We start from the raw sequence: 14,094 nt of genomic DNA, 5'->3' as shown, positions 1-14,094 counted from the left end.
CTACCCCAAAAAAATGAAAATAGATTTAGACAAAAATACTAAAAAAAAAAAAAAATCATAAAATAATTGAAAATTAATATATATATATATATATATATATATATATATATATATATATATATATATATATATACATATACACACACACAAACACACACACAGTCATGGCCGTAAATGTTGGCACCTTTGAAATTTTTCAAGAAAATGAAGTATTTCTCACAGAAAAGGATTGTAGTAACACATGTTTTGCTATACACATGTTTATTTACTTTGTGTGTGTTGGAAATAAACCAAGAAAAGGGAGGAAAAAAACCTAATTGGACATAATGTCACCAAACTCCAAAAATGGGCTGGACAAAATGATTGGCACCCCTTCAAAATTGTGGAAAAATCAGATTGTTTCAAGCATGTGATGCTTCTTTAAGCTCACCTGGGACAAGTAACAGGTGTGGGCAATATAAAAATCACACCTGAAAGCAGATACAAAGGAGAGAAGAGAACTGAGGGCTTGAGAATCAAAATTGTGGAAAATATCAACAATCTCAAGGTTACAAGTCCATCTCCAGAGATCTAGATTTGCCTTTGTCCACAGTGCGCAACATTATCAGGAAGTTTGCAACCCACGGCACTGTAGCTAGTCTTCCTGGGCGTAGACGGAAGAGAAAAATTGATGAAAGGTGTCAACACAGGATAGTCTGGACGGTGGATAAGCAGCCCCAAACAAGTTCCAAAGATATTCAAGCTGTCCTGCAGGCTCAGGGAACATCAGTGTCAGTGCGAACTATCTGACCACATTTAAATGAAACGAAACGCTATGGCAGGAGAACCAGGAGGACCCCACTGCTGACAGACAAAAAAGCAAGACTACATTTTGCCAAAATGAAGCCAAAATCCTTCTGGGAAAACATCTTGTGGACAGATGAGACCAAGCTAGAGCTTTTTGGTAAAGCACATCATTCTACTGCTTACCGAAAATGGAATGAGGCCTACAAAGAAAAGAACACAGAACCTACAGTGAAATATGGTGGAGGTTCAATGATGTTTTGGGGTTTTGCTGCCTCTGGCACTGGGTGCCTTAAACGTGTGCAAGACATCATGAAATTTGAGGATTACCAACAGATTTTGGGTCGCACTGTACAGCCCAGTGTAAGAAAGCTGGGTTTGTGTCCGAGATCTTGTGTCTCCCTCAGGACAATGCCCCCAAACATATGTCAAAGCACCCAGAAATGGATGGCAACAAAGTGCTGGAGAGTTCTGAAGTGGCCAGCAAGGAGTCCAGATCTAAATCCCATTGAACACCTGTGGAGAGATCTTAAAATTGCTGTTTGGAAAAGGCACCTTCCAATAAGAGAGACCTGGAGCAGTTTACAAAGGTATAGTGGTCCAACATCCGGCTGAGAGGTGTAAGAAGCTTATTGATGGTTATAGGAAGCCACCGATTTCAGTAATTTTTTCCAAAGGGTGCGCAACCAAATATTAAGTTAAGGGTGCCAATAATTTTGTCCAGACCATTTTCAGAGTTTGGTGTGACATTATGTCCAATTAGCTTTTTTCCCTCCCTTTTTTTTTTTTAGTTCCAATACACACAAAGAGAATAGACGTGTGTATAGTAAAACATGTGTTCCTGCAACCCTTTTCTGTGAGAAATACTTCATTTTTTTGAAAAATTTCAGGGGTGCCAACATTTTATATATTATTTTAATATATAATAAAAATACCAGATTAGTTGCAGCACTCCTTAGAAAAGTCACGGGTGCCGAGTGCCCAAGGCCCGATCACGAACTATTCAGACAGTCCAGCAAAAATGGCGCAGCACTCCACGGTAGCTCAAGAAAAAAAAATGGGTGTTTATACACCACATGTTTCCAGCAACCTTTCAGCTCAACACTAGAGCCTTTTTCAAGCATGGTGACAATTATCAAATAAGGGGTTTATATACCCAATCATGTGATACATCCAATAAAACCCATTTAACAAAGTGCTAAATTATCATAAAAATTACATTAAAGTGCAATATAAAGTTCAAAAAAGTGTGCATATTTATGAATACTCAAGTAATCCTTGTGTGACTGTGGCAACATATATGGTGTAAGTTTGGACATGAGATTTTTTTTATGTGGCAGGTAAATGTTGATGTTTATAGCTTTTTTCTTCACTACACACAATAATATATTTTTGGGGATATATGACACGGGTCATTTGCGGTTTCCATGGATACATGGTTACTTTTCTGCTAGGGGGGAGATATTTCTCTGTATGGAGTAGTGTAACCATCGTCCTATAAATTATATTTTTTTATTTAAGTTTTATATTTAATTTCTTAATTTAAAATTTTTTTATATATTCATCTTTTTGTTTATTTTCTATTTTATTTGGGTTTTTTTTTTCTTACTATTTTGTTTGTGTTTAGTTCCCATTAGCAGTTGTAGTCGGTGACTATCTTTTTGGATAATAGCACTGTACTCACGTGCCTATTTCCCCTTTTTTTGTCATCACTTATAAATTTGACTTGCTAAAACAAAATTTTTATATATATATATATATATATATGATCATACACACACAAATATATTGAGAACAAACTGGTGTTTAGATTATTCACATATAGAATAAGGGAGTTTTTTTATTTATTTGTTTATACACTTTATATATGTTTTGGTTTATCCTTAAGTAACCATTGATTATTTGCATACGTATACTAATTGTATTTTTGATAGAACTAAATGAGGTATTGTTATATTTTCACGAAGGTATTGTATGTCCTGCTGATACCCACCGTTTAGATTGCCAGTGTCTTTATATTTCGTTATTATCTCCTCCATTTATTAAGCATATAGATTGTGGAGTGAGATACGTAATTATAGAATGCTAAGGATGCCGCTGACAGCCGGAGATAGTCGGTGGTATCCTAGGAAGCGAATCATGTGACCATTACTGCTCACATGATTAGGTGACGTGATCGAGGGTGTTGGAATCTGGCGCAGGAATGGTAGTACAAGCCAGCGACGCCATAACAGTTACAGAGCTGGTGAGTTTTCTCCTGTGGCCATACATTGATATGATTTATTACAGCTGATACTAATGATGTTTTGAATCTAATTATGTACGAGCACTGTATTTCAAGCCCTTTCTTATGAAGTCACTTTTAATCAACTCTGCACTGTATGAACTTGTGAGTACTCATATATGCACACTTTTTTGCACTTTAATGTAATTTTATGATAGTTTTGCACTTTATTGATCTTAAATGGTTTTGTTGGATGTATCACATGATTGGGTAGATAAAACCCTTATTTGAGGATTGTCACCATGCTTGAAAAAGGCTTTAGTGTTGAGCTGAAATGTTGTTGGAAACGTGGTGAATAAACGCACATTTTGTGCTTGTGCTACCGTGGAGTGCTGCGCCATTGTTTGTTGGAATATTTATAAATTATATATATATATATATATATATATATATATATATATATATAATTACGGAACATATCCAATTCACGTTACACGCTTCTCCTGATTTAGTACAATTTCTTGACACCAATGTTATAATTTCTGACAAACTTCACACCACTCTATACTAAACCCACTGACTGCAACTCGACCCTTCATTATGCCAGCAACCACCCATGCCCTATGCTTAAGTCACTACCCCTCAGTCAGATGATGCATGCTCGTAGGATAGTCAGTGTTGATGAACAAGTCACCCCCACACTGGACAAAACGGTAACTAACTTCATCCAAAGAGGATACCCCAAAAAACTAGTATCCTCTTGCCACTCCCGGGTTATGGCTATGGATTAACTCCCTGATCCATCATTCCAGACCTTCTACAGAGCTAACAATGACCAATTTCCTGCCATTGCCAATATTATGCGCAAACATTGGCCTATCCTTTCCTGCCATCCATGAGTTCCAATCCTCTCCCCTGATGTCATGTCCGATATATCCACCAAACCATCTTCATCACAACGCTACCTGACAGTGCCAGCTAAGGGATCCTATGCCCGCTGCAATTGCATAAACTGCCCCCGTATGATCAAGGGCACTCACTTTACACACCTAAATACTGGTCAACAATTCCCTATTAAACACTACCTAACATGCTCCTCTAGATTCGTGATAAACCGTACATCCTTCTCTGCCCATGCCAACTCCTATATGTGTGAGAAACCACAGGTGAATTTAAAGTTAGGATGAACCAACATAGGTACACAATTCGCAACTCCAGAGCGGACTTACCGATCTCCAAGCATTTTATGGAGGCCGGACACTCCGAGTGGGATCTGAATTTTGTTTTCATTGACCACATCCCTCCACCCAAAAGGGGCGGAGATCACTCTTTTGCTCTTGAAACGAGAATTAATGTGGATTCACAAATTTAATCATTTACGTCCACATAATCTTAATGTGGATTTTACTGTTCCATATAATCTCACTTGATCCCAATTCTATAGTCAGCGGTAGATTGTTCCTAGTCTAGATAGGTTGAACCTTAACCTATATGTGTATTTTATCCTCTTTCCCTTCCTCTAGAGACTGCGCTGGAATTCCCACCCTATATGGAAACTCTTCCTTTCACCCATTTTCCCAATTCACGGAGGGAACGGGATGCACTACCCACTACTAGACATGAGCGAACTTACAGTAAATTCGATTCGTCACAAACTTCTCGGCTTGGCAGTTGATGACTTATCCTGCATAAATTAGTTCAGCCTTCAGGTGCTCCGGTGGGCTGGAAAAGGTGGATACATTCCTAGGAAAGAGTCACCTAGGACTGTATCCACCTTTTCCAGCCCATCGGAGCACCTGAAAGCTGAACTAATTTATGCAGGAAAAGTCATCAACTGCCGAGCCGAGAAGTTAGTGACGAATTGAATTTACTGTAAGTTCGCTCATCTCTACCGACTACCTTACCGCCTACTGTCTCAGCACACTCACACTGGCCATACATTTAGTCTAACAAGTTGGTGATGCTATGCCCTTTATCTTTCCTGGTTATGCTTATGCCAATTTACTTTGTCTTGCCATAGCCACACTTTTCCCCAGGTGACCGTATGAGTGTGTGGAAGTCAGGACTGGGACCACTCTGTGGCCCCTGGGGGCGATTGTGTGGTGGTGATGCCCCAGCATCATTCCCCAGCACTGAGGATGCGCACTATTCAGCCAATATGCCCACTTGTTTGCCAGCATCACTGCGCATGCGCAACCTAACTTCCGGTTCCTCCCGTACTCCGTTCCTCCTGACTCTGGCCCAATACAGTATGTGCCTTCACATTATGGTGCCGATGGCGTCCTCTCCACATGGGTTTCCTACATCCAGCGCCGCCCCTAGTAAGTTTTTGTTTGTGCACTTTCACTGCACTCCCTTTGGGATTATTACTGTATATACTTCGATTGTATTTTGTACATGTACCGCCTAATACTTCTGTATTCCATGTGCCCTCCTAAACTATGTATACTGATTAACCAATTACGTTTGGGCAAAATAATCCATTGATTCAGAGATAACTGACTTGTCCCACCTGGCCAATATGGCCAGCTGGAAGGGGCGATAGTGAAACTAGGCAAAGGGAACCGCCTCCATGGCAGCCACCATCCAGGCCCAGTACCTCCATGCAGAAAGGAATTGGAATCAGAGAGGGGCGCCGTAGGCGAGCGCAGTTTGTCCAACAGGAGACTGACATGGGCGGCTGCCATGTCGAAAAGGAGACCCAAATATATCAGAGACTGGGAGGGGGACAGGTGAGACTTTTCTCTGTTGATCACCCAACCGAAGGCAGACAGAGTCTAACACGAGATGAAGGTTCTCCAGACTTTTGGACCAGGACGGGGCTTTGATCAAAAGGTCGTTTAGGTAGGGGAGAACCGAGATCCCACGGCTCCAAAGAATGGCAATCAGTGCCGCTATCACCTTTGTGAAAACCCTGGGAGCCGTAGCTAAGTAAAAAGGAAGGGCCACGAATTGGAAATGGTCCCCAGGGATAGCGAAACAGAGGAAACGCTGATGAGCAGGGAAAATAGGGATGTGGAGATAGACGTCCCGTATGTCCACCGATGACAAACTCCCCCTGGTCCATGGAAGCCATTACGGAGGGAAGGGACTCCATGTGAAAGTAACGGAACCGCAAATGGCGGTTGAGTAACTGGAGGTCCAGAATGGGATGGACAGAGCCCTTCTTCTTGGGAAAGACAAAGGGGTAGGACCCTGAAAAACGCTCCCCTGGCGGGACTGGCACCATCACTCCCTGAGAAAGGAGTGTACTTAAAGCGACCTGAAAAGCCGCTGCCAAAGAAGGGGATCGAGAAGGATGGGATCGGAAGAAACTATCCCTGGGGATGGAAGCAAATTCTATCCGATAACCATCTGAAATGACATCCCGTACCCAGGAGTCCTGAACCTGAGCCAACCAAACGTTCCAGAAAAGAGACCGACAACCTCCCACCCGAGAAGAAGATGAGGGTGGGGGCGCCTCTTCAGGAAGACAGGAGAGAGACTGGAGGATCAACTGTAGATGGCACTGTCTACTTGGAAACCAGATCCGGAGAAAAGGGAAACTGAGCTCGAATCCTCTTGGTTCCCTGGAATAGTTTGTCCGGATGCTTCCATGCCACGTCCAATAAGGCGTCAAATTCCGCATGAGAACTGAAAGACTTGGGAGAATGCCGAGAGTGGCGGAAAAAAACCTTCCGGATCAGGATCCGAAGTTCTTGGGCCCTCTAGATGAAAAGTGTCCCTGATGGCTGACACAAATCCATCCACCATTTCAGACACTGCAGAGTGGTCCTCATGATCAGAGGTGGATTCCGACCCTTCATCTGCTACTTCCCCTGGAGAGTGACTTGAACACAGGGGCTTTCCAAGATTAGGAGTGCGCCTGCTTGGGAGGGCAACCCGATGTACCTAAAGGAAGTCCCCATCCGACGGGGATCAAAGTGACAAGGCTTGTTCTGTGGCAGCAGAGAACTCTTACCACCCGTAGCTTCGGAAATAATTTCACTTAGACTCTTCCCAAAGAGCCAGGAACCGGAGAAGGGTAACTGTTCGAGATTTCTTCGAAGCAGCATCTGCATCCTACCACCTTCAGCCACATGGAGCGGCGAATGGCAAACAAATTCCCTGAAGCAAATGTCGTGCAACGAACAAACTCCAAGACTGCTAAGCAGAGAAAGTCACCCGCCTGAGAGCTGGCGAGCAATATCTGCCAAGACCTCCGGGGGAGACACCAACAGGATGCCCTGGCATAGTTGAGAAGCCCAAACCGAAACAGCCTTGGCCACCCAAGTGGATGCAAAGGTGGGAAGCAGGGACAAACCTGCCACTTCAAAGGCAAATTTTGCCAAGTTCTCGATCTTTTATTCCGCAGGATCCTTCAAGGGGTACTCCGGTGAAAAACTTTTTTTTTTTTTTAAAGTCAACTCTTGCCAGAAAAGTGATTTGTACAGAGGAAATTCTTTTCGGAACACAGAGCTCTCTGCTGACATCTGTCCATAGTAGGAGAAAATCCCCATAGCAAACATATGCTGCTCTGGACAGTTCCTAAAATGGACAGAGATGTCAGCAGAGAGCATTGTGCTTGTGATGTCAGCAGAGAGCTCCGTGTTCCAAAAAGAAAAGAATTTCCTCTGTAGAATTCAGCAGCTAATAAGAACTGGAAGGATTAAGATTTTTCAATAGAAGTCATTTACAAAATTGTTTAACTTTCAGGCACCAGTCGATTAAAAAAAAAAGTTTTCCACCGGAGTACCCCTTTAAGTGATGCTGCACCTGCTAGAGGCAGAGTAGTAGATTTGGACAGGAGAGAGACTGTAGGATCAACTGTAGGTGGCACTGTCCACTTGGAAACCAGATTCGGAGAAAAGGGAAACTGAGCTCGAATCTTCTTTGTTCCCTGGAATAGTGTGTCCGGATGCTTCCAAGCCGCGCCCAACAAGGCGTCAAATTCCGCATGAGAACTGAAAGACTTGGGAGAATGCAGAGAGTGGCGGAAAAAACCTTCCGGATCAGGATCTGAAGTTCTTGGGTCCTCTAGATGAAAAGTGTCCCTGATGGCTGACACCAAGCCATCCACCATTTCAGACACTGCAGAGTGGTCCTCATGATCAGAGGCGGATTCCGACCCTTCATCTGCTACTTCCCCTGGAGAGTGGCAACCTGCGGGGTTAGCCCTAGACTGAGGAGTGTGAGACCTGGAATGAGGAGTCGGAGACCTGGGATGATTACCCGGAGAATGGCCCCTGGAGCAGGGGCGCTGCCGGCGAGCTGGGGAAGGGGAGCGAGACCTACGGGAAGAGTGTATCCCGAGTACGCGACTCTGGAGAAGAGCCAGAGACAATCACCTTGGAGCACTTGCAAGGGCATTGGAATAGAGGGTCAGGAGAATGAGACTCCCTGGGAAAAGTACATAGGGAAGACCTCTCCATGGCAGAAGCCACTAATTCGGAGACCCTAGCCAGTTCGGAAACATTTCCCCACGCATTCCAGGGAAACATCTTGAGATACCGAAAGACGGCATGGCACCCTTGGAGGAGAAGGCGGAACAGGTGGACTCACTGGAACCATCGGGCAGTTTAGTTTTGCAGCCCACACAAGCATAGTAGGTGACAAGGGCAGAGGTTGCCTGTCTGGGGTCAGAGATTCCCTGATGCCGGCGCTGAGGAGACCAGGAGCAGCTGCAACAATATGTCCACGGAGCAAGAGAAGAGAGGATGAGCTAGCAGTCTGAACCAGAGGATGAGCTAGCAGTCCGAACCAGAGGATGCCTCCGACCCGTAATCACCGGAGACCCAGCACTGTAAGAAAACACCTCACACTCTAAAAATAAAATTCCCCCCCACAGGAGACCCCAGGGATAAGGGGCTCCCCAGTAAAGATACTAGAAAATGAATGGTGGTGGGAGAGTGAAAAGGGAGAGGAAGGGGGAGGGATATACTCACCCTGTACACCGCTATACTTACCTAAGGAGTATTCAGCCAGTTATAGTCACCTGCATCACGTCAGGCTGAGACAGCAGAACAAGCAGGGAAGATAGGACCTGGACCCAAGGTGCAACCCCAGGCGCTGGCAGGAAGGGGTTAACGGTGAATACTCTATGCCCCGTGCCCCTTAGCTGAATATGGGGGAACAGGTAGCGTCATGCTCCTGAACCCCCACCTAAAAACAGGAAAATAAAAAGGAGAAAAGAACCTAAAAAAAAAAAAAAAAAAAACAGGCCATAACTATAAAATAAAAAAAAGAAGATCAGGTCTGGAGAACTCCAGACCTGTGTCTGCCTCCTACTGACACTAAGCTAAAACTGATTAGCTCAGGGTCAGTAGGCGGGGTATATCCTGCCAGGAGGGGCAGACTTTTCTATGTAATGTCAGCACCTCCTAGTGGCAAGAGCATATACTCACGGTTTCTGTGTCCCCCAATGGAACCGACTGAGTAATACTGGTTTAGAGAGAAAACTGACAAAACGAGCTCATTACCTGTGTAAGCGTATCCTGGGATTCTTGATCAAATGAGTGGGCCTCCGCCTCAGCAGCATCTTCTGCCAAAACCTCCTCCTTAAATACAAAACCCAAAACACACATTAACTCTCTGGGGATGCACTTTACATGGCTTAATGCATAGGGTACAGGATGCCTGAAGCGGTGAAAACTTAGAGGACAGATGGAAGGAGGGGCTTTTTTGCATGTAGGGGAAGGGATATTAAGCTAAAAGCTATAAAGCTCAGATTATAACCTATTTATGGTACTGCATGTATTATGTTTAAAAGGTAATCTGTCATCAGTATCACCCACAATAACCTGTTGGTATAGGAGAAACGGATTAAAATCATACTTACCATTCCTCACTCTGTGCCGCTGGTCGCAGTTATGTCAGTTTTTGTTTTAACCTCCTGAGCGGTAATCCCGAGCGTGACTCGGGGTTAATTTTCCCTGCCAGGATCGGTAACCCCGAGTCACACTCGGGGTAGAATTACAGAGTTCCCGGCCGGGCTGCACGATATATCACAAAAGCAATGCGATATAGCGATGCGGCCCCCGGGAAAACATGCGATTATCTGCTCTGGTCGGCTCCCATTGCGGGGGCAGCCAGAGCAGGTAAAGAAAAATACTAAAAGTCAGTGTTTCCCTACCAAAGGCTGTCCGGGCATGCTGGGAGTAGTAGTTTCACAACAGCTGGAGGCCCCCTGTTAGAAAAACACTGAGCTAAGTGTAAAAGAAAGAAGTAGTAAAATAAAAAAAAAAAACTTTTGCTCACCTAATCCCGGTCCCTGAAGATGTTGTTCCCCTCCGTGCGGTCCGGGGTGTCCTCTCTTCACTATTCATCTTCTAGGACCTTTCACTTTTCAGCCAATCACAGGCCGCAGTGGTGTAAAGCCTGTGATTGGCTGAAGGGGAAAGGACTTGTTCTGCAGCAAATACACTAGGTTTGAAATCTGCCCGGCAAACCCAGTGTATCCTGCTGCAGAACAAGGTGACAAGGGGGGATGAATGTCACAAAGGGGGGAATGTGACATGAAGGGGGGGGGGGGGAATGTGACATGAAGGGGGGGGGGGGAATGTGACATGAAGGGGGGGGGGGGAATGTGACATGAAGGGGGGGGGGGGAATGTGACATGAAGGGGGGGGGGGGGGGAATGTGACAGGGGGGGGGGGGAATGTGACGGGGGGGGGGGGAATGTGACGGGGGGGGGGAAATGTGACAGGGGGGGGGGAATGTGACAGGGGGGGGGAATGTGACAGGGGGGGGGAATGTGACAGGGGGGGGGAATGTGACAGGGGGGGGGGAATGTGACAGGGGGGGGAATGTGACAGGGGGGGGAATGTGACAGGGGGGGGGAATGTGACAGGGGGGGGAATGTGACGGGGGGGGAATGTGACAGGGGGGGAATGTGACAGGGGGGGAATGTGACAGGGGGGGGAATGTGACAGGGGGGGAATGTGACAGGGGGGGGAATGTGACAGGGGGGGAATGTGACAGGGGGGGAATGTGACATGAAGGGGGGGATGTGACAAGGGGGGGGGGATGTGACAGGGGGAGGGGAATGTAACATGAAGGGGGAGAATGTGACAAGGGGGGGAATGTGACAAGGGGGAAGAATGTGACAAGGAGGGGGGAGAATGTGACAAGGAGGGGGGAGAATGTGACAAGGAGGGGGGAGAATGTTTCGGGGGATGTGACAAGGGAGGGGGAATGTGACAGGGGAGATGTGAAATGGACGAAGGGAGATGTGAAATTCAGGTAAAAAAATTGTACCGCTTTTGGTACAAATTTCCAGACAGAATCATACCGCCAGGGAGGTTAAGCAAATTAGCAGCCTCGGTGCACTTGGGGAGTTCCCAAGATCCGGGTGCATGCCGACATCAAGCCTGCTTCATCCTCAGTCTGGCCCAGCTTATGTATATTCATTATCCTCCTTCTAAAGCGGCACACGTGCAGTAGACTGGAGGAGGATAATGAATATTCAATACGCTGGGCTGGACTGAGGCTCCACATCAGAGTGCACCAAGCCTGCCAATTTGTGTAAAACAAAAAATAGGCATAACAGAGGATCGGAGGAATGAGAGTATGATTTTCTTCAGTGTCTTCCGCATCACAAGCTTGTAGTAACAGGTTAATGCAGGTGGATACTGATGACAGTTTCCCTTATAAAAAAACACACACCTACAATTTTGCTAAAAAGAATTTAACCCTTCTGCAGCATGCAGATATTCCAATACATTGCAAGCTGCTCAGTGCCGTTCAGTAACAATACCTAATGGCTCAGCCTTCAGACTTCTCTTGAATGCTCAAATCTGATTTCACTTGGGTTATTTATTTATTTTTATTAAAAAAATTATTCAGAGCCACATTAAGAACGAAAGCGAAACGCATTACAAAAATTTTAAGAAAAATATTTCTTGCAAAGACGTCCATGGAATTAAAGGTGCATATTTGTATTAACGCAATAGCTTAAAGGAAGCTGCAAGAGAACAACTACCGAGTTCCCCAAAGACACAAGTGACAAAGATGTAAAGAGATGGCTAAATGCGAATGCAGAAACCATTCAAGAAACTAACCTCTGGTTCAACTCTCTGCACAGTCCTCAGCTTTTTGGTAACAGGCACGTCCGGCTCCTCCATAGTCTGTTCTGAGGTCTCCATAGAGCTCTCTTCCCCTTCTTCCCGTTGACGTTTTGACATAGAACTTTGTGTTGCTGGAACTGTAAATGTGTTCTAGTTTTAGGTGATTTTAAGCAGGATTATATAACATAAATGAAATTTCTTATAGACACTTACACGAGGTAAACACAGAGGAGGATGTAGATGGCCTCTCAATAGGAGAGCTCTGGACAACCTCCACAGCGGGTTCCAGATTGCAGGGCTCTATAGTAGCATGCGACTGCTGAGTTGGCTGGACGAAGGCAGTTTGCTGCTGAACAGCTGGAACAGATTGTGAGAGCGATGACTGAACATTGGGGCTGGTAGAACGAACAGATCCGCTGGTGCTTCCGAAAACTGGAACATGCTCCAAGAGACCTTCTGACTGCATTGCTACATGACATTGAACAAAGTATAAACAAACATCTCACTAAATAGGATATCCTAAAATATTTAGCAAAAGCAAAGTAATGTGTATAAATGTACCTAACATTAGGTACGTAGCAAGTAGTATTTAAAAGTAATGAATCGGGTATTACCATAGACAACGCTTGGCAACATGTTATATATTATAAAATCTGTATCCTCACCATCCGCAGGGGACATTTTTGCCTCCATGAATGGTGAAGATATGAAGTTATAAAATAACCCCCATAAGTAGAGACTTATACTTCGCATCACCCGTCGCTTCAGCCGTGGCCCCGCGCATAAACGCATAAGGCTGCTACACTGCTGGAGAGGAGCCAGAGAGGCAGCAGGTGGTGTGTCATGGACAGCTGAGTGAAAGGGAGGGAAGTAGTCATTGAGAGGTGAAGGAGACAGTCAAGAGGTGGGCAGAGAAAACTGCCCTGCACTACCGCCACCAACCAGGTGGGTGGTGGGGGAGCTGTCAAGTATGTATAGACATAGACTGAACACCTGTCCTGCCCCTCATAACTCTGACCAGCCTGGCTTGAGTCCATGCTGTACCTTCTGTCAGTGCAGTCACCCTCCCACCACCTTAAATTTTAATCACCACCTTTTCCAATTACCCAAATTTATACACGTTTGCTCAGACTATTAAATGAACACCCTCCTGTTCCAACAAAGCCTAAATTCAAACACTAAAACGCCTAAAATTTCAAACACCAAAATCGAAAAGTCAATATTATGCAAAAGAGGCATCTGTAAAAACTACAGCTTTAAATGTGCTGTAAAACCCTGACATACCTTCTTGTGTTTCCACCTGGGTTGTGGGCATAACAGTAGCTGTCGGAGTAGACACAGTAGCAGGGGTGACCATAGGGCGAATACTAGCTCTTGGTGGTCTTTGTGTTGCGGTTACTTTACTTGGCGTGGCCACTACTGGAGTCGGCTTGATGTTAGCAGTGGGTGGTTCTGTCAAACTGGCCCTGATAAATGAAGAATAAAACCAGTTTTATAAATGCAAAAAGAAAAAAAGAAAAAAAAAAGGATTGGGTTAAGATATTAAATAAGAGCTTTTCTTATCTTCTGTATGGCTTAAAAGGGGTTGGGCGACAAACAGCGTTTATCACCCATGCACAGGACAGGTGCTAAATGTATGATCACTGGGGGTCTGACTGCTGGGATCCCGACAGACCACCCGAATGGCGGTCCCTGAGTGCCTGTGTTGTGAATGTAGTAGTGCACCTGTGCGGCAGCAGCATCATTCACTTCGATGGGACTGACCGAGAGCTCAGCTACCAGAGTCAGTGCCACAAAGAGTGAATAGCGCAGCAGTCAGGCAAAGAGACTAAACTCCATGATTGGTTGGTCTCTAGGCATTCATACTTTTATTCCCTATCATTGTTTCCCAACCAACTACAACTACATCTCCCAGCATGCCCAGAAAGCCCAATTTTAGCAACAACTGAAAAAACCCTGGTTGGGAAACACTGTCCTACCATGGGGACAGATGATGAATACCATTAGTTGGCCAAACCCTTCAAGTCTCTCAACTTTCATTCT

General features: G+C 45.1%; 1 protein-coding gene across 2 annotated transcripts in view; it reads right to left on the bottom strand.

The window, feature by feature from the left end:
- TPR (translocated promoter region, nuclear basket protein) overlaps positions 1-14,094 on the bottom strand; it is a 100,706-nt gene that overhangs the window by 21,450 nt on the left and 65,162 nt on the right. For both annotated transcript variants that reach the window (XM_056523635.1, XM_056523636.1), the window contains exons 36-39: positions 13,336-13,517; positions 12,265-12,519; positions 12,046-12,188; positions 9,466-9,543 (exon numbers count right to left, since the gene is read on the bottom strand). In XM_056523635.1, coding sequence (XP_056379610.1) covers positions 9,466-9,543; positions 12,046-12,188; positions 12,265-12,519; positions 13,336-13,517 — 658 coding nt within the window. The remainder of the gene's footprint in view (positions 1-9,465; positions 9,544-12,045; positions 12,189-12,264; positions 12,520-13,335; positions 13,518-14,094) is intronic.

This window comes from Hyla sarda, chromosome 6, assembly GCF_029499605.1.
Source record: "Hyla sarda isolate aHylSar1 chromosome 6, aHylSar1.hap1, whole genome shotgun sequence".
Lineage (NCBI taxonomy): Eukaryota > Metazoa > Chordata > Amphibia > Anura > Hylidae > Hyla > Hyla sarda.
Note: the sequence above shows the minus strand (reverse complement) of the source record. Positions and strands in the feature narration are given on the sequence as shown.